The 20,869-nt window shown below is 49.5% G+C and overlaps 2 protein-coding genes across 3 annotated transcripts in view; both read left to right on the top strand.

The window, feature by feature from the left end:
• The first annotated feature begins 2,529 nt into the window (after positions 1-2,529).
• Positions 2,530-10,199, top strand: LOC148758998 (uncharacterized). The gene is made up of 5 exons (XM_088791970.1): positions 2,530-2,535; positions 5,863-6,045; positions 6,215-6,987; positions 8,037-8,189; positions 9,951-10,199. The coding sequence occupies exons 1-4, from the start codon at positions 2,530-2,532 to the stop codon at positions 8,074-8,076; spliced, it is 1,002 nt and encodes a 333-aa protein (XP_088648096.1). The 3' UTR covers positions 8,077-8,189; positions 9,951-10,199.
• The window catches only part of PPARA (peroxisome proliferator activated receptor alpha), a 65,275-nt gene continuing 52,785 nt past the window's right edge, over positions 8,380-20,869 (top strand). The window contains exon 1 of one of the 2 annotated variants that reach the window (XM_019739218.3): positions 8,380-8,720. The gene's annotated coding sequence lies outside the window, so the exon portion shown is untranslated. Of the gene's footprint in view, positions 8,721-13,642; positions 13,778-20,869 lie in introns of those variants that run through there. The other variant, XM_074326569.2, reaches the window with a different exon arrangement.

Below are 20,869 nucleotides of genomic sequence, written 5' to 3'. Positions count from 1 at the left end.
ATTTGAGATCAGCCAGCCCAGACTCTCAGTTTACAGTCGGAAAGGACGCAGGGCGGTCGTGACTGTCCAAGGTCACTGAGCCCGGGAGGGGAGTGGTGGGCACAGTGGAAAAAGTGAGGACACGTGAGTTAGGCCGTCAGGCACCAGGCCGGCCCAGGCCTGCAGCAATAATATGCAACTCAGAGCGATGGCCAGCCTCTAGCCTCAGTTTCCACAACTGGGAGCAGAGGGAGGACCAGCTGCCTGCAGGGCTGCTCCAGGCTGAGTGGCGCTGAGTACCAAGTGCCCGGTGCACAGTGGGCAGCCAGGCCAGGAGGAGTTCCAGGAAAAGGAGCAGTGACCCACTTTCCTCTCCCTTAAGGGATGGAAAACATCCCTGAGTAGTGACCACCTTCCGCCCCCCACCCCCCACCCCATGCCAGGCGAGGTGGGGACACTCAGAACATAAGGGACAGGCCAAGTCTTTGAGCTGCTTAGCATCTGAACCTGACTATAAGAAAGCAAGTGGAACATAAATATCATCGATGACTGAAGTATTGAATTAAGCTTCTATGCCCAGTCATGGCAGGCTAGGTTATTTGGACCGACTCTCTTTGGAAACAAGTAAAAATTTTGAATTAAAAAATCACTTTAAAAAATCATATTAAAAGCCGCAAAGAGTAGCCAGAAGAGTGGAGAACCTATGGGCCTGGTTCGTTTGGGGAGAGCAGGAATCTGGAGTTGGCACTGCAGCCATGTTTGCCCTGAGGGTCCTTGTCAATCTGGAGAGGTTGAGCCTTGACCTTGGAGGGGAGGGGATGTGAGGACAGAAGTCAAGGTATGAGGCGTCTGAAAGGAGACTTCCCTCAGATTAGGTCAGAGGCCCAAAAGGCCACCCCAGGGAGCTGGGAAAAGGGGGTGTGACTGTGCAGAAGCCCAGAGCTCAAGCTTGCCGTCCTGGAGGGAGTTGGCGCTGGGGTGGCTGGGTGGTGAAACGGGAGTCACTCTTGGAAAGTGCCAGCTCAGTCCTTGGCACCTACTTAGCCATCACTTGATTTTTTTTTTTTTGGCGGGGGGTTGTTTTAAAATTAAATTCAGCCCTAGGACTTGCCAAGATGTGTTGATTTAATTTCGTGCTTCCACCTGGAGAAAATGAAGTGACGTGTTTACAGTCCCCAGTCTGTCTTTCCCACAAGCCATCCAAGAACCGTGTTTTCCAGGGTGCCGGCTCCTTGTCCATCTGCCCCATGCCACCTTCACCTTCTAGAGAATGTTCCAGTGTCCTGTTCCAATGTCAACTGCCTTCCCACTCCGCGGAATTCAGTTTTGTTCCTGCCTCTAGCCAGCTCCCTCCCCTGCACACCTCGGGCTCCCAGGCAGAGGGAACCTCTTCCCCTGGCCGGCCTGTGTGCCAGGAGGCAGCCTGTCGCCTCCAGGGAGCCAGGACCCCGAGTGGGCAGCACCCCTGCCAGCTCCCGAGGCAGCCGCCCACACCCTGCTCCCTCGCTTGTCAAAGATCAAGATTAGGTCCCCAGTCACGCAGGACTTTCTATGTCATGCTGCAGGTCCCAACAAGAGCTGAAGTGTTGACTTGAAAGTCAATATCGTAAGTAAATCTGGAGGACAGCTGAAATGGAAAGATTGGGAAACTGTCAGGAGGCCTTTGCAACGTGCTCTGTGCTCCTCAGCCAACAGCTCATCTGGGCCAGCGGGTCCTGGACTTTGAGCTGTAGAAACAAACATTTTAAACAGCTTTGGGGACCAACATGGGGGCTGCCGACCCCTATCAACTATGATTAACACTTCATCTAAGGCATTTTTATTAAGAAAGGGCATGTTCAACAGCAAAAGAATGAGAAGGACACACTCTCAGGGAGAAAGAGGGCATTTCTTTACATGGACGAGAGGAAGCTTCGCAGAAACCTTGCCACAAAGTCCCTGCTTCTTTCCCTTGTTTTGCCACAGACCAGGGACATTTTGTTAAACATGGCCTGTCCTTTCGAGGGACTGGGGAGCACAGTCAAAGCCCTCATTTTAGTGAAAGTCAAGGCCTGGAGATGGTGAGAGAACACCTCGTCCATTCACTTGCACGTTGACGGAGCGTATTCCAGGTGCGGGGACAGAGCTGGATGAAGCTGCCCCACTGTCACAGAGCTGCCAGCCGGGCCGGGGCCTGCAGGCTGCTCAGGCTTAAGTTCGGCTCTCTCGACTGGCTGGCGGGACTCTTCTGTAAAAGGCAGATACCAGAGTCAACCTGAGGCCCCTGTGAGGAAGTACAAAACAGGCACCTAGCCTGGTGTCCAGGCGGTTCCAGAGCTCAACCAGAGGCGAGCCAGGCAGGGGAATGGCCAGTGTAAAGACAGTGCTGAACTAGACAAACGCTGAAATGGAGGTGGTGGCAAGACGGTGGCTTTGCGGTGGAATGGAGGCCAAGCAGGCTTCCTGGAGGAGGTGACCCATGGCAGAGCCCTTGGTCATGTCTCAAACATGACCCACCTATCAGATCCTGTTCCTGCACTTCTTCTATGCTCCTCCCTATTTCTCGCCCCTATGGAGGTAAGTAGCATTGCTGCCCCATTTGACAGATGAGGAAATTGAGGTAGGAGGTCAACTCATTTGTCCAAGGTCATAGCATGAATAAGAGGGAAGGCAAGGTTTTCAAGCCAGATCTGTTTGATTTTAAACCCCAGGCTGTCACTAATTTCAGGAAGGAATTGGGGGGAGGGTGTCCGAGGCAGAGGCAGTAATATGTGTGTACACCTGCATTTACTATGCATTTGTGGGTCAATACACCATGTTGTATCTCTGCATCCTCCCCAAGACCTTGCCCACCCACACAGGGCCGTTCATGGTGGGGACCCTGGACTGTGTCATGTCATTGTGAACCACACCTCCGCGCAGAGCTGAATGTCCCTTATTGACCAAACTCACTATCCAACACTTTACAGTGGGACTGTCACCTACCAGGTCGCACAGCTCCTAATGGTCCAAGCCTGTGCTCTGAACTGGACAAAATACAAGCTGACCCAGCCCCTGTCCGCCTGTCCTTAAGCCAACTGAGGATGGGATAGCGTGTGCTGACGAGGAGGGTCTGACTCTTGAGAGGGACAGGGGACAGGGGGCGGTATGGCTGCGTGTGGCTTCCCTTGGGTATCTCAAGAGTGACAGAGACAGCTGTCAGAGCCAGAGGTCCATGTCAAGGTGAAGCCTACAGCAAACCCAGTCTATAAACTCTGGCCAGGGACAGGTTAACTACCGAAGGGGTTGAGTGTCCATCACAGCAACAGTCCCAGCCTGTAGGTTCCAGGTCTTGCAGACCTGGAGTTAGTGCATAGCTTTTCTCACCACCTCTGCTTCAGTAGTAAGGAATGCTTAATGTGTGTCACTTACTATCTGTTACTAATCTGATGGAATCAAGCTATACTCCCCACCAGGGCGCAAGTTGCTGCTGCCTGGCGGGGGCCCTGCCGACCTCTACGCACCTTGTGCCACTTCCATTCTCTTACCCCTTGCGCATGGGCCTCTCTCTGACCAAGGCTGATCCTTAACACCCTGTTCCTGGGTCTGCCAGAGATGACTAGGGTACCAGGCCAGGAGAGCATGTGCTTCTGGACCAGACAACTACCCCTGGGCGTGCCTGGGGCAGGTGGGGATGGCAGTGTGGGGTTGGACTCTAGGAGTCCAGTTCTTGCTCCCTCTTGGAGACCTCGACCAAGTGATGTCGTTCCTGGCCCGCAGTTTCCTCATCTGTAAAATAAGGATGAACCCAGCTGCTTTGTGGGATTATTTTTAAGTTCCATGTAAAGTAACAAGACTTCAGTACCGTGAGGTTTTGCCACCATTACTAGGATGGCAGCCGTGCACATGCTCATGGTGGGCAGAGGCCCAGCCGTGGGCGAGGGAGCAGCTCTGTACTCACCGACAGTGAACTCTCCCTTTCTCAGTCTGTGTCCCTTGACCTTGCTGACTTCTACCACCTGACCTGGGGGTACACTTCCAGGAGATCAGAGGCCACTGCCCTGGCTGATGACACCCTGGAAGCACATGGAGGCTTTGCAGATCAGCAAAGGGCAAACAGTGACCATCGGAGGCCTTGGATGTTTCCTGGAAAGGGCTTACCTAAGTGCAGAGCAAACAGACAGCCATCCACCTGACTCCAGACCCATGGGATACGCTTCCCTCCCCCGACCCCCAACAGCACCAGGGGTCAGGGTCAGCAGTCAGCTCTCACATTCTCTCTGAACACAGAAGGCTGACATTACCTGCTTACAGGTTCAGGGTCTAACCTGCTGCCTGGTCTCGAGTGGCAGCCTTCTACCACTTCTGGTCACCTCCCCAGCTACCCCCTTCCCCTCCTCTGAATGTCTCAGCTTCCTGATTCTCCCCTGAGGGAGGGGGCAAGGGAGAGCCTCGGCTGCTCTGGTGGCATTGGGCAGGTCAGTATGTCCAGGGGTGGCTCACAGCGGGCAGGGTCTCCACAGACCCGCCTCCTCTCCTGGGCCCTGCAACTGTGGCCTTGTGACCTGCTGCAGCAGGGGGTCTCTCTGTACCTCAGTCTCCCTATTATCATGTGGGCATAATAATAATTATCTGCCTGATCTTCAAGATTAGAAAACATGAAATGTGACCTCAAACAGCTTTAGGACTAAGGTACATGTGCCCTAAACGCTCCCAGTACTTAGGGAGCCTCCAAAGAGGAACTTAGGTGGTGCTCAGACATTTTCAAAAGCACTGTTTGTCCCTAAAGTTACAGGGAACATTCTGCTCAGTCTTTGCACTGGAGTCCATCTCTGTTCTGTTGTGTTGCCTACACTCCATCAACGGTGAAGGAGGTAAAGAGGGAGGAAGGGAGGGAGAAACTTCCAGGACCTGGGGGTGGGGCAGGGGGTGTCCTTTGTGCCAGTTTCTCCTATGAAGGCTGTGTGACAAGGTCTTCATGGCAAACAGGAACTCACAGTCCCTCAAGGGTAGCATGTATGGAGCCATTTTTGGTCAGAATTCTCCCAGGAGAAAGTCCTGCACTTGCTTCCACTTTCTCCAGGCAGGTGGGGGGCTGGCTGAGAGAATTTGCTCAACAGTGACAAATTTCGACACAAGCATGAAAAACAAGTTTTGTCTCCCTAATACCTTGGGAGCCCCAAGAACCCAAGAATATCATTTCTTTCTGTCTGCTGGGTGCATACACTATTCTGTTGAACTGCATACTGCTTCCTTGGTCCTCATTCAAAACAATTTTTACCAGGTCTGTCCAAATGCCTAGTTGCACTGGGTTTAAGACAGACAATCATGGTGCATCTGGGAAAAGATGCCAACACCCCTGCATTTGGACTCTTGGTCCTTAACAGCTTGGGATCTGGAGTATGTCAGGATGTCAGGTGATGTCTTTGAACTGGATGTCCTCATGGCCAGCTTCCTTCGCTGCTATATTCACAACGCCCAGCACAGTGTGGCCTCTAGATGCATGAGTAAATAATACTGTTGCCTGCGAGATATCCAGGATATAATGGATACAGATCACTGTAAACCCTGAAACATAATACAAATACTGGCAAGTGCAATAAAAGTTGAGTTTGTCAGTTATGTGAGTGTCTGCAGGGTGGGGCAAAGTTCCCCACAGGTATGGAGCTAATCAACAAAGGTGAGTTTAAAACACACCTGGGAAAGGGCCAGGTGGGCCTGCTCTCCAGGGTCTCTTCCTAATGCAGGATTTGTTTGGAGCTGGTTTCCTGCCCTGAGTAGGTCCTCCTGGGCGCTCCGCTACAAATAGAACAGCGCTGGAGCAGGGGCGGGGGCAGGGAGGAGGGCTGGCATAGCACACATTTTGTTCCCAAAGAAGGGGTGTCCTGATGCGCTGGCACCGGGGGCTTTGTGCATTCCCCGCAGGGAGCTCGGGCGTCGTCGCGCAAACAAAGCCGCTTTGCAGCTCTCCCCTCTTCTCACCAGAGGCGGCCCGGCCGCGACCTCCCCCTCCGCTGGCAGAGGCCCAGACCCTTGGCCCAGCACAGTCAGCCCCTCACCCCGACGCACCGCGGGAGCCTGCGCGGCTCTCCGGCATCCTCTGCTGGGGTGGGGGCTGGTGGTGGGAGTTGACAGTGCGTCCCAGCGCGTGTCCGGGTTGCCCTTCACCCATCTCGGTCCCCCGCCCGCCGCCCTCGCCCGGGAACTATCACAAGCTGTTTACGCGTCCTCCCAGCTCGCGTTCCCTTTCTCGTACTTTTGCATCCTGAGGTGCTAGGGACCACACCGCCCCGATCCGCCCCGCACCCCGCGCACCCCGGAACTCCAGGGCACAGCGCCTCTGCGGGGTCTAGATCAGTTTATCGTACAGACCGGCAGAGCCCAGCTCCCCGACGAGGGGCATAGCCAGCGTAGCCTGGGCGCCCAGCGGGAACCGCCACCCGTCCCTCAGCCCGGCGCCCAACCCCGCCTGGACTTCAGCCCCTCAGAGTGCGCGGGGCTGGACGCGCGCCGATGCCCAGCCGCATACGGTGTCCCGTCGCGACGCCGTACCCGCCCATCCGGTGACCTTGGCAGTCCCTCCGCCTCCCCAGCCTCAGTTTCCCCAACAGTGCAGCGGCCGCGGGCCACAAGGAGGGAGGAGCCGAGAGCGGCCCCGCCCCCGGCCCATGGGCAGCCAATGGGATGCCGCCACTCGGGGGTGTGTCCGCCCGGGGCCGCGGCTGGGGGCTCGGGGGCGGGTCCAGAGGTTTGGAGTAGGGGCGGAGTCGGGGTCGAAGTGGGGGCCCCGGGGCGGGGCTTCCGGGCGGGCCACCCGCGCCAGCCGCCGGCGCTGCCCGGCCAGGCTGGGAGACCGAGGGGCGGCGCGTGCCGCGGGGGTGCGGCTGGCACGGGCGAGGCAGGCGGCGCCGGGAATGGGCAGGGGACGCGGTGGCCCCACGGCGGGGGCAGCGAGCGGCGGGGGCGGAGGCGGCCGCTAGCGCCCGGCCGGGTGCCGCCTCCCTCGGCGCGTTCGCCCGACGGACCGGCAGGCGGCGGACCCGGCCCCAGGTGCCCGGGTGCGGGTGGGCGCGCGCGAGGTTCTACGGTCCGGGCCTCCGCACCCAGGGACCCAGAGCGGCCGCGGACGGGGGGAGGGGCCAGGGCCGGCGGCGCATGCGCGGGACCGGGGGCGCGGGCCGAGGGCGCTCGCTGTGGCTGGTGCGGAGGAACCTCGGGCCCAGGGGCCGCCCCCTGCTCCGCCTCCCTCCTAGCACGGGGGCCTGCCCGGAGCCCCGGCCTTCGCGGCTGTCGCTGGGGGCTGTGTGGAGGTCGAGGCCGGGACCTCAGAGACACTGGTCCTCTGGTTGTTTCGCGGGAGGGAAGGCCCCCCCAGGCGGGACGTGGGGCGCGCCCTCCCCACAGCGCGGTCGAGTTGGGGCGTCACCGACCGGGAGCGTTTCTCGAGATTCCCGGGGTTCCCCGAGGCTAGGTATCCCGAGGCCCCAACAGACTGACCCTCAGGGCCGCGCGCCCGGCGGCTGCGGTCCGGCGGGAGAAGCTCACTGGCGGGTTAGTTGACAGCCGTGGGACACCTTTGAGGAACTGCCTCACTTTGCGCCCGAACGCGGGCTGGAGACCCAAATGGGCCGGGCGAGGCGAGCAAAGGGCCGGCTCCGCCGCGCGACGCCCACCCGAGTCCTGGGCCCCGCGGGTCAGGCACGGGGTGTCGGCGCCCAGGTCTCCCCGGGGTCCCGGCCGCGCGGCCCCAGGGGTGCGAGGTGGTGCTGGCGAAAGTCCGGAGGGTCGGTTCTGCCCCACGCCCACCCAAGACTAACAGGGGACAGCTACACGCCCGTGTTCACCTCGCCTCTTTGAGTTGAAAGGAGTGACGGCGTGCCCCAAATGTCAAGGTTCTTGCTGAGAAAAGCCCATGGTTGTATAATGTCTTGGGTTTCGCGGGGCGCTCTGGGACCTTCGGGGCTGCGCGCCCACCCCAACCCCAGCCACTCCCCCCCAAACCAGAGGGTACTAGGAGGGGCCCAGGGATTTCCTGGTAGCGACCCTGCCACACCATTCCCTTTGAAGAAGTGGGGTCACGGTGACTTTCCTCTTCCAAGGTGGTGGAGAGCTGGGGAGAATCCAGAGGACACATCGTAATCATTTCCTCCTTTACCTTCTCACTGCCAAGGCCGCAGTTAAAGGCCCTGCCTCCTCCGTGAAGTAACAGTTTGTGGCAAGACAAGCTCAGAACCAAGACGCTGTCATTACAGGTAAATAGAAGGTTTGATTTACTCGTGTTTCCAGACCGAAATGGTTAAGTGTTGACTTCCGTTGCCCTACAGACTAGCCATTTGAGGGTTAATTATTACTTTGTGATGCAACGTTGGATATATTTTTGGTGCTTTGAAAGTAAGATAAATGTGGGTAGATTCCCTTTTAAGTTCTGAAAACTTGCTCCTGTCAGTTTCTCTAGGAACTTCATTTCTTTATGGCAGGCTGGTTCCACGTAGTTGAAAACTAGATAATACAACTGAGAAATGTTAGTACTTAACAGACACTGAAGTCACAGACACGGCCAGGAGCAGCATGCCAGCTTTAGCTGCTTTTATTCGAATTTGAATATCAAGCAGATGGCTTGCTGAGATAGTGGTAGCTCAGGTCTAGACCTGCCATCAGCTAGGACAGGGATGCCTGGAGAAGTGGCGGATGGTACAGATTTCGTGGTCACTGCGCATGAGGGGCCAGACAGAGAGCCTGACAAAATTCTGTACTACTTTGAAGCAAAAGCAAATTAATTGATGGTAGGAAAAATGACTTTCTCTCTTTGTTTATATCTTAGACATATAAGAATCATTCCATAATCATAAAATAGTTGTTTTTACTAGCTCATGTTTGTCAAACTTGTAAACTGCTTTTTAAACATGGTATGTGTGGGTGAGAATGACAGAAGAGAGAAAAAACGTGTTTTTTCTATATAAGCTGTTTTGTAATCTGCTTTATTAACTATTAGGTTATGACAAATCTTTTCCTGTGTGTAAATTTGTGTTTGATTATTTTGTGTCGATATAATATTCCACTGTGTTTAGATACCATAAGTTATCTAGCCAATCCATATATAAATATATATGGATATAGAAATATATACCATATTTTGCTGTGTATAATGCGCACTCACGTTTTTGGCCCAAACTTTTAGGGAAAAAATCGTTTTAATTTTTTAATTCAAATTTTTATTTGTTTACATTTAGGTACTTGTTTTTTGTATTATAAAGGAATTTTAGCATTTATTTTTTAACATACTGTGGTACAAGAAATTTTATGTAACAAATAATTACAAAACACAAGAACAGATATAACGTACAAGAAATTTTATGTACAGGTAACAAATTTACGATATTTATGCATCACAGAAGGCCAAGAACTCTTCGTTGTTGCAAGTTCGTCATAAGTTCAACAAAATCGTATTCCAGGGTATTATTTTGCATATGGATATCGTAATTTATTTCTAGAATTACACTTTCAGCTTATAAGCATAAATGAAAGAATTAAAAATGTATAGATAGGGAATTAGTACTACCCATGTATAATACACATCCTTATTTTTCCCTTACAAATTTGGGCAAAAAAATATGCATTATGCATGGCAAAATGCGGTCTGTATTTAATTCATTCACTCTGTAAATATTTATGGAGTAGCTGCTTTGGGCTGTTGTGTTCAGTATTGACTGAATACGACAACCATGGATCGCTCGTGAAGCTGATTTTAATACCAGAATATAAAAAAGACACTTATAGATTGTCCTTACCGTCTTAAAAGATAAAACTGGGGTGTCGAGGGGGAAATTGCTTTTGCCATAACATCTTACTATTTAAATATTCTTTTTCTGGCATGCTGTCTGTGAGCATCTATGTTTTGATAATAAATATTCTTTAATCTTTTTGAAAAATTTTAATGAAAATGTTTCTTTGCTGAGTGTACACAGATTTTAAACACGCCAAATCCTCTTCTCTCTTTTTTCCCTCTCTCACAGCCTCTGCATGTGAGGATATATTCTTAGTGGCAAATGGAACAGGGGTCTTAACTTGCAGGTGGCCATCGTCTTCGTGTTGGACGTTTGCACTGATTTGTTGTCTTGTAGTTTGAGGATGTGACCTGGATAATTCCTGCTTTCTTGGAATTTGAGGGCCGCTGTTTATATTTTTGTTTTTGGCAGCTTGGTGTAGAGTCAGGCTTTTAAATGTTTCATAGATATTTCAAATAAAGGCAGTTTCTGTCTGTAGGCGAGACATTTGCTGTCTGTTATTTCTGCCTTATTAATTACACAGAACAAGCTAGTTCGCCTCTAAGGCCATGTGGTCACGGAAAATTAGGCAAATAATTTTTATTTCCAACTTGGTGTTAAGATAGTTTTAAGGTAAGAACTTAACAGGAAAAGCCCTAGATGTCCAGTGGACTGTATTTAAAAGAACTTGTTTCTTCTTCCAAGTATTTCTGTCCCTTGCAGGCACTGTGAGTCTTATGGAAAGAACAACTTGCATGTGAATTTTCCAGCCTGTTCTATGGATAACAGACATAATCCGATTTGCTCTGGAGGTGTGTTCGTTCTTTACTTCTAGAGTACTTAATTACTTAGCGTTGTGTAGGAGTGATTTCGTGGTGTCTGGAAGAGTTTATGCACTTCAAAAAGTAAAGAATTTACTCCTTACTCTGTCAGACCTTGTATAGTTATTTTTGTGGTTGAGCCGCATCTGGTTTGAGGTCAGCATACACTACGAGAAAAAGTGTTTGGAAATTTTGGTTTGTATCAGAGAGGTAGCTTGGTATGGTAGACAGGGGGTATAGGTCATTCACCATGAGACTGGGATTCCCATCCCGTAGCTGCTGCCTGCTAGGCTGGGAGGTAGGGGGGGACCTTTGTCTGCCTCTCTAAACTGCTGTTCTCATCAGAAAACCCTCTCTGAAGGGTTGGGAGGCTCAAAAGTCATGCTTTATGTGAACATTCTTTGTACATTTACGTGAACATTCCTTGTACAATGTGCAGAACCTGGGTCAGCCCAGGAGGTGTCTTAAAGACGAAGAAGCCACACCCTAAGTGTCTGCCTCTCTCAGCCCCATAAGACACCTTTGTTACTTTTGCCCTGATCACTTTATAACTTCTCAAAGGCTTTCAGAAAGGAACACACCTTGACCCAGACACACAACTTTTTTTTTCATTTTTGGCTCGGTAAACAAGAAAGCTATAGCAGGAAGAACAAAACGGTCATGAGTGGTGTGTGTTTTGGTGGTGATACATTTGGCATGAGTCCTTCCTTGGGTGTCTCTCGTATCGCTGGGCCTGCAGAGGATTGTTCATCATCCTTGGAGGGTCTGCAGACACAGGCGCGGTCAGGTCGTCTGGACTTGGACACGACTTCGTTGGGCCCATCCCAGGTGCCGCCGGCATCACGGTCCCTTGTTGGTCGAATTGTCTCCACCGAGTCAAACTCGCTGAGAGCAGAGCACATCTTATTCCTTTCTGCCCCGCTGGCCTACAGGCTGAGTAGGTACTTAGAAATGTTCATTGAACAAATAAGTGAGGAACAGAACTCAATTCAACCAGTATTTGTTGATAGGCCTCCGTTTTCTACAGCTCTCAAATGGGGGGTGGCAGCAGGTGGTTGGGGGGTACCTAGAAATACAGACGCAATAGGATGCCCCCTTGGCCTTTTGTAGTTTCCTCATCCCTCAGATAGCGAGAGTGCGTTCCTCCATCAGGGGGCGCTATGCCAGCCGTCCCTATGCAGTCCCCAGTGCATCGGTGGTGTACAGGTGGTGGTTGCAGTGACACGATTCCATTCGTAATTATCACTAATACTGCATTAAATAGACATTTGATGAGATGGCTTGAGAATCTAATGAAATAAAATGTTCTTTCTTTCTGCAAACTCACAGATTCAAATTGCCAACACCGGACTCAGTAGGAAAGGGGTATATTTTAGCCTCTGTGAGTTGGGAAGTGCTTCTATTTAACAGACCGAGGGTCCTGCTGACAGTCCAGCTGTGGAGATAAGATATACACAGAGAAATTAAAACGCATTGATTAAATCGCTCTGTGTTCTAGTCACTCATCTGACTGCTTTTATTTTACTCTGTTTTAAGAGATTTGCAAATAGAGTATATGGCGGTTTCTATTCCAATTGTTTTACACTTTTTGCTGAGACCACAAGTAAACCTCTGAAAAAGCATCACTTTGAAAAAGTTAGGAAGGCAAATTCAGAGTGACTACTTGTCTCAAAGGATATGAAGCTTCCAATGAATGATTTGAAATTATAGTTAAGTAAACGGTATCTCGTAGTTCCCTTTTTTTTTTTTTTTCCATTTTTAAGAGTGAGTGTCACCCATTGCAGCCATTTGTAACTGAATACTTCTGTGGTTATGTGATAACCACACCGAGGTGACAAGTTGCCAAGCTCTAGTGAAAGAGACCAGGTTATTTAGAGGTTGACATGTGGATATGTCTGTCCCTCTCTGAAATACTCCAAGTAGTTGTCAGCCTTGCATGAGTATTGAAATGCATATTTGCAGTTAAGCAATAGGCTTATAAAAACAGAGTTGCAGAATCAAGTGACAGTCAAATCTTGATTATCTGAGAGCAAGTTTTTTTTTATTACCTATATGTTAAATGGGATGGTGTATTTTTTACCAGAATTTTTAGAAGCATTTTCAGGCAGCTTTCTTTTTTGGAAAAGTTGACATTTAGTAGGCTGCCAACACAATGAGCATATTTCCCTCTATCTAAGTTTATGAGTAAATTTGATCAATTGGAGACTGCAATCTCATTTAAGTTCATTTTATGGGACAGCTTATTAACTGGGTTAGTGTCTTAGGAAGTGTCCACTCACTTTCTATTTCTGTTTTTCTGTCTTTGCATTGGACATGGGATTCATGTCAATGATGTTTAAAAGGGAAATTGTTCTGAGAAATTTGAAATCTGTTTTAAATTGAATCATCCCTCGGTGTGTGGAAGTTATTTACAGTAGAAACAAACGGCAGTATTTGATGTGTTTACATCCTAGGATTTTAGGATTGCGAGGGGAGGGTTTGCTTGAGTATTCTGATCGCCTTTCTTTCCACTTTGACAAACATGAGAGTCTGTCGCCAGGTCGAGGCAGGGGAGTTTCGGATCCCACCCTGTCCCTGCAGAGAAGTTGGGCCACAGCAGGCAGGCCAGGGTACAGAGAAGTTCAGAAAGCTACCTCCGTTTGCTCTGTTCCTTGGAAAAACTCGCTCGTGGAGAGCATTTTCCAGAAAGGAAGATAGTCTGTTGCTGTAGTTCTCAAATCATAAAAATAAACCTAGTCCATTATATTCAGCAAGGAGTCCTGGAAGAGACAGCAGATTTTTTTTTTTTTTAGTTCAGTTGTGCGACTATGTTGACAGTGAAAGCTTAGTGGGAGTGAGAGCCTAAGAGGAAGGTTGTGACAAGGAAGAGGCGTGAAGAAGAGAAAGCTCTCAGAGGCTTTAGAAGCATTCAAAGCTGCTTTTCCTTGAGAGAAAAGACCAGCACAAACAGGTTAAAAGAACTTGTGTGACAAGTGATAACAAGAGAAGTGGGGGTGGAAATGTTTATGCCTAGAGTGGAGAAAGAAGGTTCTAGAACTGGCAAGAAGGTAGGGCGAAGGTATGCACACTCACCAGTGGGGGCAGGAGTTCTGAAAGAGACGGAGAGTCCATGGGTGGTGGGTCAAGGGCTGTCCATCCATCGCTGGAGCAGCTGGAACACCCGAGACTGTCCCTGCCAACCATGTCTGCTGTGTTGAAGCAAAAGAGGAAGGTTAGCACCCCTGGCTGAGGATGACAGAAGATGGTGACCAAGCGGTAGGTGGAAAGCGGGAGTAATTCTTTCAAAGTCCTGGGCTTTTTGTGGGAATTTAGAGTGCAGGATATCAATATAAGATGAGAAAAACATGGTATTTTTCTTTCACTCTGGAAACTGAAAATTATTGACTTTTGTCCTGCTCTATTCTCTTTACTTAGATGAATCTAACAAAGTTAGCGTTTAGTGTGTAGGTCAGAAGTCTAAGTGAAGGTGAATATTTAACCACATTCAAGGACGGCCGGTAATCTTTAATACGAATAGAAGCACAAGACTTAAGAGAAAGAAGAATCTAGAAGGGAAATAAAAGCAGCTATGTCCATGGACTGACAAAGGCGCACAATACCTAGGAAGCACTTAGTTACTCTGTTTGGAACGAATGGATTTAAATGTAGGCTTCCTGAGTAGGATAAACCATTTCCTTGATAGGCGTTTCAGAAAGATACATGCCCAATTACAACTGGCACAGTCTCTGAGGATGAAACCTCTGCAAGAGGAGAGCAAGCAATTAAACGGAGAACTCAGAAAAGCAATTCATTTTATGAGCTGAAAGGATGAAATTCCAGTCTAAGGCACGAACACACCCATCCATCTCACATTCTAAGTCAGCTGCCATCGTCATGTCCACACACGTGAAGTGAAATTGCCCAGGGACCGCTTTCTGATGGTGCGTGTACCTTCCCCAGGGCCCGGCGGGCTTTCCCTCTCCCTGTGCCTGCCTGAAATCTCTATGGTGGCCTGGACCCTGCCACCCTTGCCCCCTCCCTAGAGGCCCCTGCCCTTGGTCACTGTTGTCATGACCTCAGGCCCTCTATCCACCAGTCTTTCTGATGTCACCCCAACCCTCTCGGACACTCAGACTCAGAAGGTTTGGTTTTGAGTCGCCCTGTCTTCCTCCCTGTCCAGGAAGTGGCCTCCGCTGGGGCCACAGAAACAGGACAAGTGCCGGGTCCTGCCCGCTGCTTAGCAGCTCAGCTTGGGATGGGCCGCTCATCTGGCCTGTGCCTCAGTTTCCTCATCTGCAAGTGGGAAGCATGCTAGTGCTTTCCATGGGTGGTTGTGCCTGGCACACAGGACTCTATAGCTGTTCCTTTGCTTATTGTTCACACTCAGCTTTAACACAGACTCATCCACCCTCACTGGCCGGCATCTGTGGTGCGTGGGAAGGCACGGCCCTGACTCTTGGGGGCCGCCATCCTTTCTACACTGGCCATTTCCAGTTCCTGTCGCACACCTAGGACACTCCCTGACCCTCAGCCACCTCCCCACCCCCATGAGATCTCTACCTTTGAGATCGCAGCCTAAAATTACTTTCTCAGGGAAATCTTCCTGACCTTCCTGCCCAGGCCGACCTCTGATGCGAACACTTACAACCCTCGGTGCTTTTCCTCCAAAATACGCATGTATGATGTGTTCATTTGCATGGCAGCTGGATGAAGGTCCCTCTCTCCATGAGTCGCAGACCCCTGGGGGTCGGAGATCAGAGGTTGGAAGCCATAGCTGCCATATTCACCATTGTCTGTGACTGTGCAGCCAGCAGGAGCTACAGGAGTGGCTTCGTGAGCCTGTGGCTCCCCCTGGCCCCCCTCTGAGATTCCTTCGAGGCTTAATCAAATGCCACCTCCTTCGTGAAGCCTTCCTTGATTCTCCCCCAAACTAGACGCAGGAATTTTGTCCTTCAGAGAACCCTCTGGCAGTTTGACTCTCTCTGATTGGACACAGTCTGCCTTTACTGTGGCAGTTGTCATTGAATATTTCAGTCATTTCTTCTGGAGCTCATTCATTAGTCAACAGATCTTTACTGAGTACCTACTGTGTGCCAGGCAGTGTTCTGGGTGCTGCGGAAAGCAGCAGGTGCAGTCACCTGCTTGGGGAAAGCTCTGTACTACACAAGGTGTGTGGCTCTGACCTGAGGAAAGATAATAGTGTCGCCATGTGGGGCAGGAGCCAACTTAGAGAGCAGGGGGGTGGGGGCCGGGGAGGCAGGTGGGCAGAGGTCAGGGGGCTCTTCTCCCTGCAGCACCGAGCGGCACGGAGGACTGAGCAGCGTTCTAACAGTGATCTGAGTGCGTGGCTCAATTCATACTTGTCTTTAAATTCAGAATTTCCCTTCACTAAAAGGACTAAGTTGGTAGACGGGAAAGAATGAATACAAGTGATCCAGGAAATTTCAGAACCCAGTTTAGTTCTGATGATTATCTTAAGGGCATTAAATGCTCAAGTGAAATCCTTTTGACCCACTTAGGTCAGCAGCATTGAGTCATAGGTGAAGGTGAACTGTAATCACGTATCCAGTGAGCTGCCTTCGGGAAGCAGGGTCCACGTATGAGAAGTGAGCGCGTGTGCCTTCTCTTTGTGTGGTGGTTCCAGCATTGAAAGCAGATAGGCCCTCCAAGTAGTGAGTCTGCCCTGGTCATGGAAGCACGACAATTGCTGCCGGAAAGGCCAGCTTGAAGGGACAGGAGCTGCTCCTGTGCGCCCCTGGCTTGACACTTTGCTTTGATACAAGTGAAAGGTAAATTCTAACCCGGCCAAAGGCAAGCCCCTTTCCTAAGGTAATAGACAGCGAGTGGTGTCAGGGCCCTCAGGGCAGGCTTGCTTTGTGGCCGGGCTGTGGGGAGGGAGGCAGCTGTGTCCCACGGGGCCCTCGAGCCAGTCCCCCGCTGCCCCCCTCTGTGGGCGTGGTGATGTGTTGGGCCGCCTTCCAACGCCGGACTCGCCTCCCTCCATTAGTCTGCCTAAAAAGCAGGCAATGGGGATGGGTTTGAGTTGTTTATTTAAGTCAAGTTTATTGAGGGATAATTTACATACAGTAAAAGTCATCCTTTTTTAGATGTACAATTCTGTGAGTTTTGAACACCATCTGTGGTCCCTGTTTCCTTGCCGGTTGTCAGCCGGAGGTGCCACGTCCCTTTGCTCGTGGCCTCTTGGTCGTCAAACCAGCAATGTGGGCAGAGTCGTTCCCTCGCTCTGAATCTCCCTGACCGACCTCTGCCTCATTGCAGCCAGAGAAAGTTCTCGCTTTTAAGGGCTCAATTGATTCGATTGGGCCCACCTGGCTAATCCAGGCTAGTCTCCCCTTCCAGGGTCTTCACCCGTGTCAGTCTCCTGGGGCAGCTGTAACAATGCCCCACAACCTGGGCTTTAAACAATAGAAATGTATCCTTTGGCCTTCTGGAGGCCGGAGTCTGAAGTCAAGGTGTCGGCAGGGCCGCACTCCCTCTGAGTCTGGGTGGGACCCTTGCCTACCTCCTCTTAACTTCTGCTGGTGGCTGTCAACCCTTGGCATGCTTTGGCTTGTAGAAGCATCACTCCAGTCCCCTGCCTCTGTCATCACGTGGTTCTCCGTGCGTGTCTGTGTGTGTGTCCGTGTCCGAATTTCCCCTTCTTATAAGGACACCAGTCATATTGGATTTGGACCCCCCCTACTCCAGTATGACCTCCTCCTCACTAATTACATCTGCAAAGATTCTATTTCAATAGATCCCATTCCAAACTCTTGGAGGGTAGGACGTGGATGTATCTTCCGGGGGCGGGAGGGGACCCTAACCACACCTGCAGAGCCCCTTTGCCGTGCCAGGTCACATGTCCATGGGCTCCTGGAGAGGAGCGTGGACCATTATTTGGCCCCACCCCATGGTCCTGCCCTCATGGAACTCACAGTCCCCTGGCAGCTAACACCTGCTCCAGAAGTTGGGGGCACTGAGGCCACAGTATGTCGTGTCTGTACTGGAGTGTGGGTGACCTGTTAGGGCACATCTGTAGTATCAGAGCTAAGAGCTGTGACCAGAGTTGCCTGGTGCATTGGGCAGCTAAGGGACGGCTGCTAACCAAAACCTCGCACGGGCGGGGAGAATTTTAGGGGAGTGACATGCGAAACAGCCCAGTAAGAGCAGAGCCTGGCAGCACCTTCCTCCCCTCCATGAGGCTGGTCGGTGCCAAGGAGAAACACTCGCGTTGTGGCTGGTGAGGGTGCGAGCCATGGAGAGGGCTGGGGTACAGGGAGGTCGTGGGGCCCCGTGGGATCCTCCCAGCTTCAAGTCTCCACTTATACGGAGGAAGGATATCATAAGTGCTCATTCCCTCCATGCGGAGGCCTTCTCTGCCCCCTTATAACGGCAGCCCTCCCCCATCCCTGTCTCCAGCTAACACAGTGTGTGCTACAATTGTTGGTTCTTTTCTGTCTCCCTCCCTAGGACGGCAGATCCAGGGGTTGGGAGAGAAGGGTATTTGTGTTTTCTTCACTCCTGGACCCAAAGTGGCCACAACCTAGCCTAGCTTAGAAAATCTGTCGAATGGACGAGCCTTCCTTTCCACTTACTGATCTGTGTCTTTGCACGTGTTGAAAAGAGGACGGTTTTTCTGTTCTGACTGTTGTTGGCGTTGTATTAGAAAGTTGTGATTTGAGTATTAGGTATTGCCCGGATATGAGGAGAACCTTAAAGGACAGTCATGAAAACCTTAAGAAAATGCAGTTGCTTTCCTGTATTTCAGTCTGTGGATCTATTGAAAAGTGCAGAAATGCTTCTTTGGAGGGAGTAAAAAATAAGGAGAAGCATAACCATTTCAAACTGCAGAGCTCATAAATATTCATGACTATTCATGCTTTAAACACGTTAAGATAGGGAGCCCCATTTCTGGTAACGGCTCAGTAGTTTGGAAGTGAACTTGAAAAGGTTGGAAAGCATTTTCGAACGTACGTATGCCCAGTCCCTGGAGAGCTCACCATATAGTGAACAGTCTCCAGGCTGAGGTCTCCAGAAGTGGAAATACGACATTTGGGGCCATTTTGTCCCTGGGTGTTGGCCAATGTATGGACAAAGTAGTTAAGAACCTAAGTAGCACTCTGTGAGTCTAGGAGTCAAGATTTGGGATATAAAGCCTCTAAGAAAGGGAACACCCTGGTAAACATTTCAAACTTTGGGTTGGAGCCCCAAAAAGCTGCCCCCTAGGAACATAGGTGACTAGGAATGGATCAGTTGCTCAAGGATTGAAGCCCATTTCTAACGTCTCCGACCTTGAGGTTGGAATAACGTGATCCCAGATTGCTGGGACTGCCAATGCCGGGCAGAAACAAATGCATTTCTTTGGAGGAACAGAGCATCACTTTATTTCTAAGAACAATTTTTCAGATACAGGCAGTCCTCACTTTGCTCCATTCTATTATCCACAAATTTGAATTACCAAATTTGAATTACCAAATTTGAGTTAAATAATAAAACCAGTCCCCAACAACGTGGCTCACATTTTAGTTACTGTGGCACATTAACTGTGAGGGGTTGCAGAAAGTACCGTCTGCACTGCCAACAGTCCAGTCCACAAATCACTACATAGATAACAGATGTGTATAAGTACCAGTGACCAATCCTGTCACTCCTTTCAGAGTTGGTCTGTGATTGGTCCCTGTGCATGTCATTCACTTCACACACAGCAAAGTGTGCAGTGTTACCTCTGTCTCGCATTGAAAAACCCATGTGATAGTTCAGAAGAATAGATAAGTGAAAGAGGAATTGGCTAACAGATGAAAGTGTGGCAAGTAAGTGACAAATGATAACGATGGAAGTAAAATTCGAATCAAACATAAATGGAGTCATAGAAAAAATTGCTGCCATTTGGAAAACTCAAGACAGGCAGCCAGAGGAACTGAGTAAAGGCAACTTATCAACAAAAACGAGGAAAGTGATTGCGATGGAAAAGATGAAGGTGTCCTAGAGGAAGTGATCTCAGTGAAACACTTCACGTAAAGGAATGCGCTAAGGTATTTCATGACAGTGAAAGTGCAAAGGACAAAATGCTGGAAGCTAATCCAGCATACTCCTGACTTAGACAGGAGTATGACAGTTTGCTAACGCATAGAAAAGGGATTCACTCTGTATGGTAAGTTATTCGATGAGAAGAAGGCAAGGACGGTTCAAACTGCTCTTGAAAAGTTTCTTAGGAGAAAAGAAAGCACTTTAATTTTCAGTGTTTCTAATGTTTTAATTACAGCTCACTAAATAGATACTAGTTTTTTATTATTGTTTATTATTTTCTTTTTATTTACAACAACAATGAGTTTTTAATGTTTTGACAAAAATTTTTAAAGGTCATGAATAGTTATGATTTAGCCATTGATTAGTAAAATCATTTTGCATGATTTCTGCTTTGCACGATACTTTTTATGGTTTGGTACTTCCATGCACATCAAGACTGTACAGTAATGGCACACAACAAAACCAACCAACCATACGAGAAGAGGAGACCTCATGAACCAGTAGAAATAATAGATGATAGATACAGACCCCCAGGACTCTTAAGTATGAGACTTGTAAAACACAAACTTTAAAATAAGCTTGCTTACTATATTTAAGAAGATGAAAGATAAGATTGGGAATTGTGGTAGAGCACTAGAAATTATATTTTTAAAAAGGACATTGATTTGAAAACTCCAGTAGCAATGATAAAACTGAAAAATACAAGAACCAAAATTACATATTCTGTAGATGGATATCACTGCAGAGTAGATACAACTCATGAGTGAATTGATGAATTATAACAGGTCAGGAGATAATATCTAAAATGGTGCACAGAGACAATGGAGTGGAATGCAAATACAGAGCATATAGTGAAGAATTCTACGTGTGATTGGAATCCTAGGAGGATGGGGCGGGGGGGCGGGCAGAAGCAATATATGAAGAGACAGCGGCTGGAGTTTTTCCAACACAGGCAAAATATATCAAATCACTAATTCAAGAATCCTAAAGAACTACTAGCAGAATTAAAAACAAACAAAAAATTATATGTGGACACACTATAGTAAAACTGGTGAAAAAAGCAAAGACCAAGAGATAGTCTTTAAAGAAGCTCAAGGTGAAAACCCAAACAAAAAAAGCCATTACTTGCAAAGGAGCAACAATTCAGAGAGAATTTCTCAACTGAAACAATGGAAGACAGAAGACGAGGCCAGGACATCGTCAGTGTGCAGAAAGTTGGGTTTCTTCTGGGAATGCAAGGTTAGTTTAACTTTTAAAAAGTAACGAAGCATCAAAAAAATAGAAATGCTTAGGGATAAAATGCATGAGACCTGTACAGTGAAATCTGTGAAACGTTGCTGA

Source organism: Rhinolophus sinicus, chromosome 1 (genome assembly GCF_057876585.1).
Source record: "Rhinolophus sinicus isolate RSI-liver-muscle chromosome 1, RSI-T2T, whole genome shotgun sequence".
Taxonomy (NCBI): Eukaryota; Metazoa; Chordata; class Mammalia; order Chiroptera; family Rhinolophidae; genus Rhinolophus; species Rhinolophus sinicus.
This window is presented reverse-complemented; position numbering and strand designations above follow the sequence as displayed.

What these genes read in the sequence shown, in the direction of transcription:
- LOC148758998 (XM_088791970.1), top strand. An exon ending in CTCCGGCATCCTCTGCTGGG is followed by an intron (nt 6,046 to 6,214) that starts GTGGGGGCTGGT and finishes CTGAGGTGCTAG; the next exon opens with GGACCACACCGCCCCGATCC. An exon ending in GGCGGCGGACCCGGCCCCAG is followed by an intron (nt 6,988 to 8,036) that starts GTGCCCGGGTGC and finishes TCCTCTTCCAAG; the next exon opens with GTGGTGGAGAGCTGGGGAGA.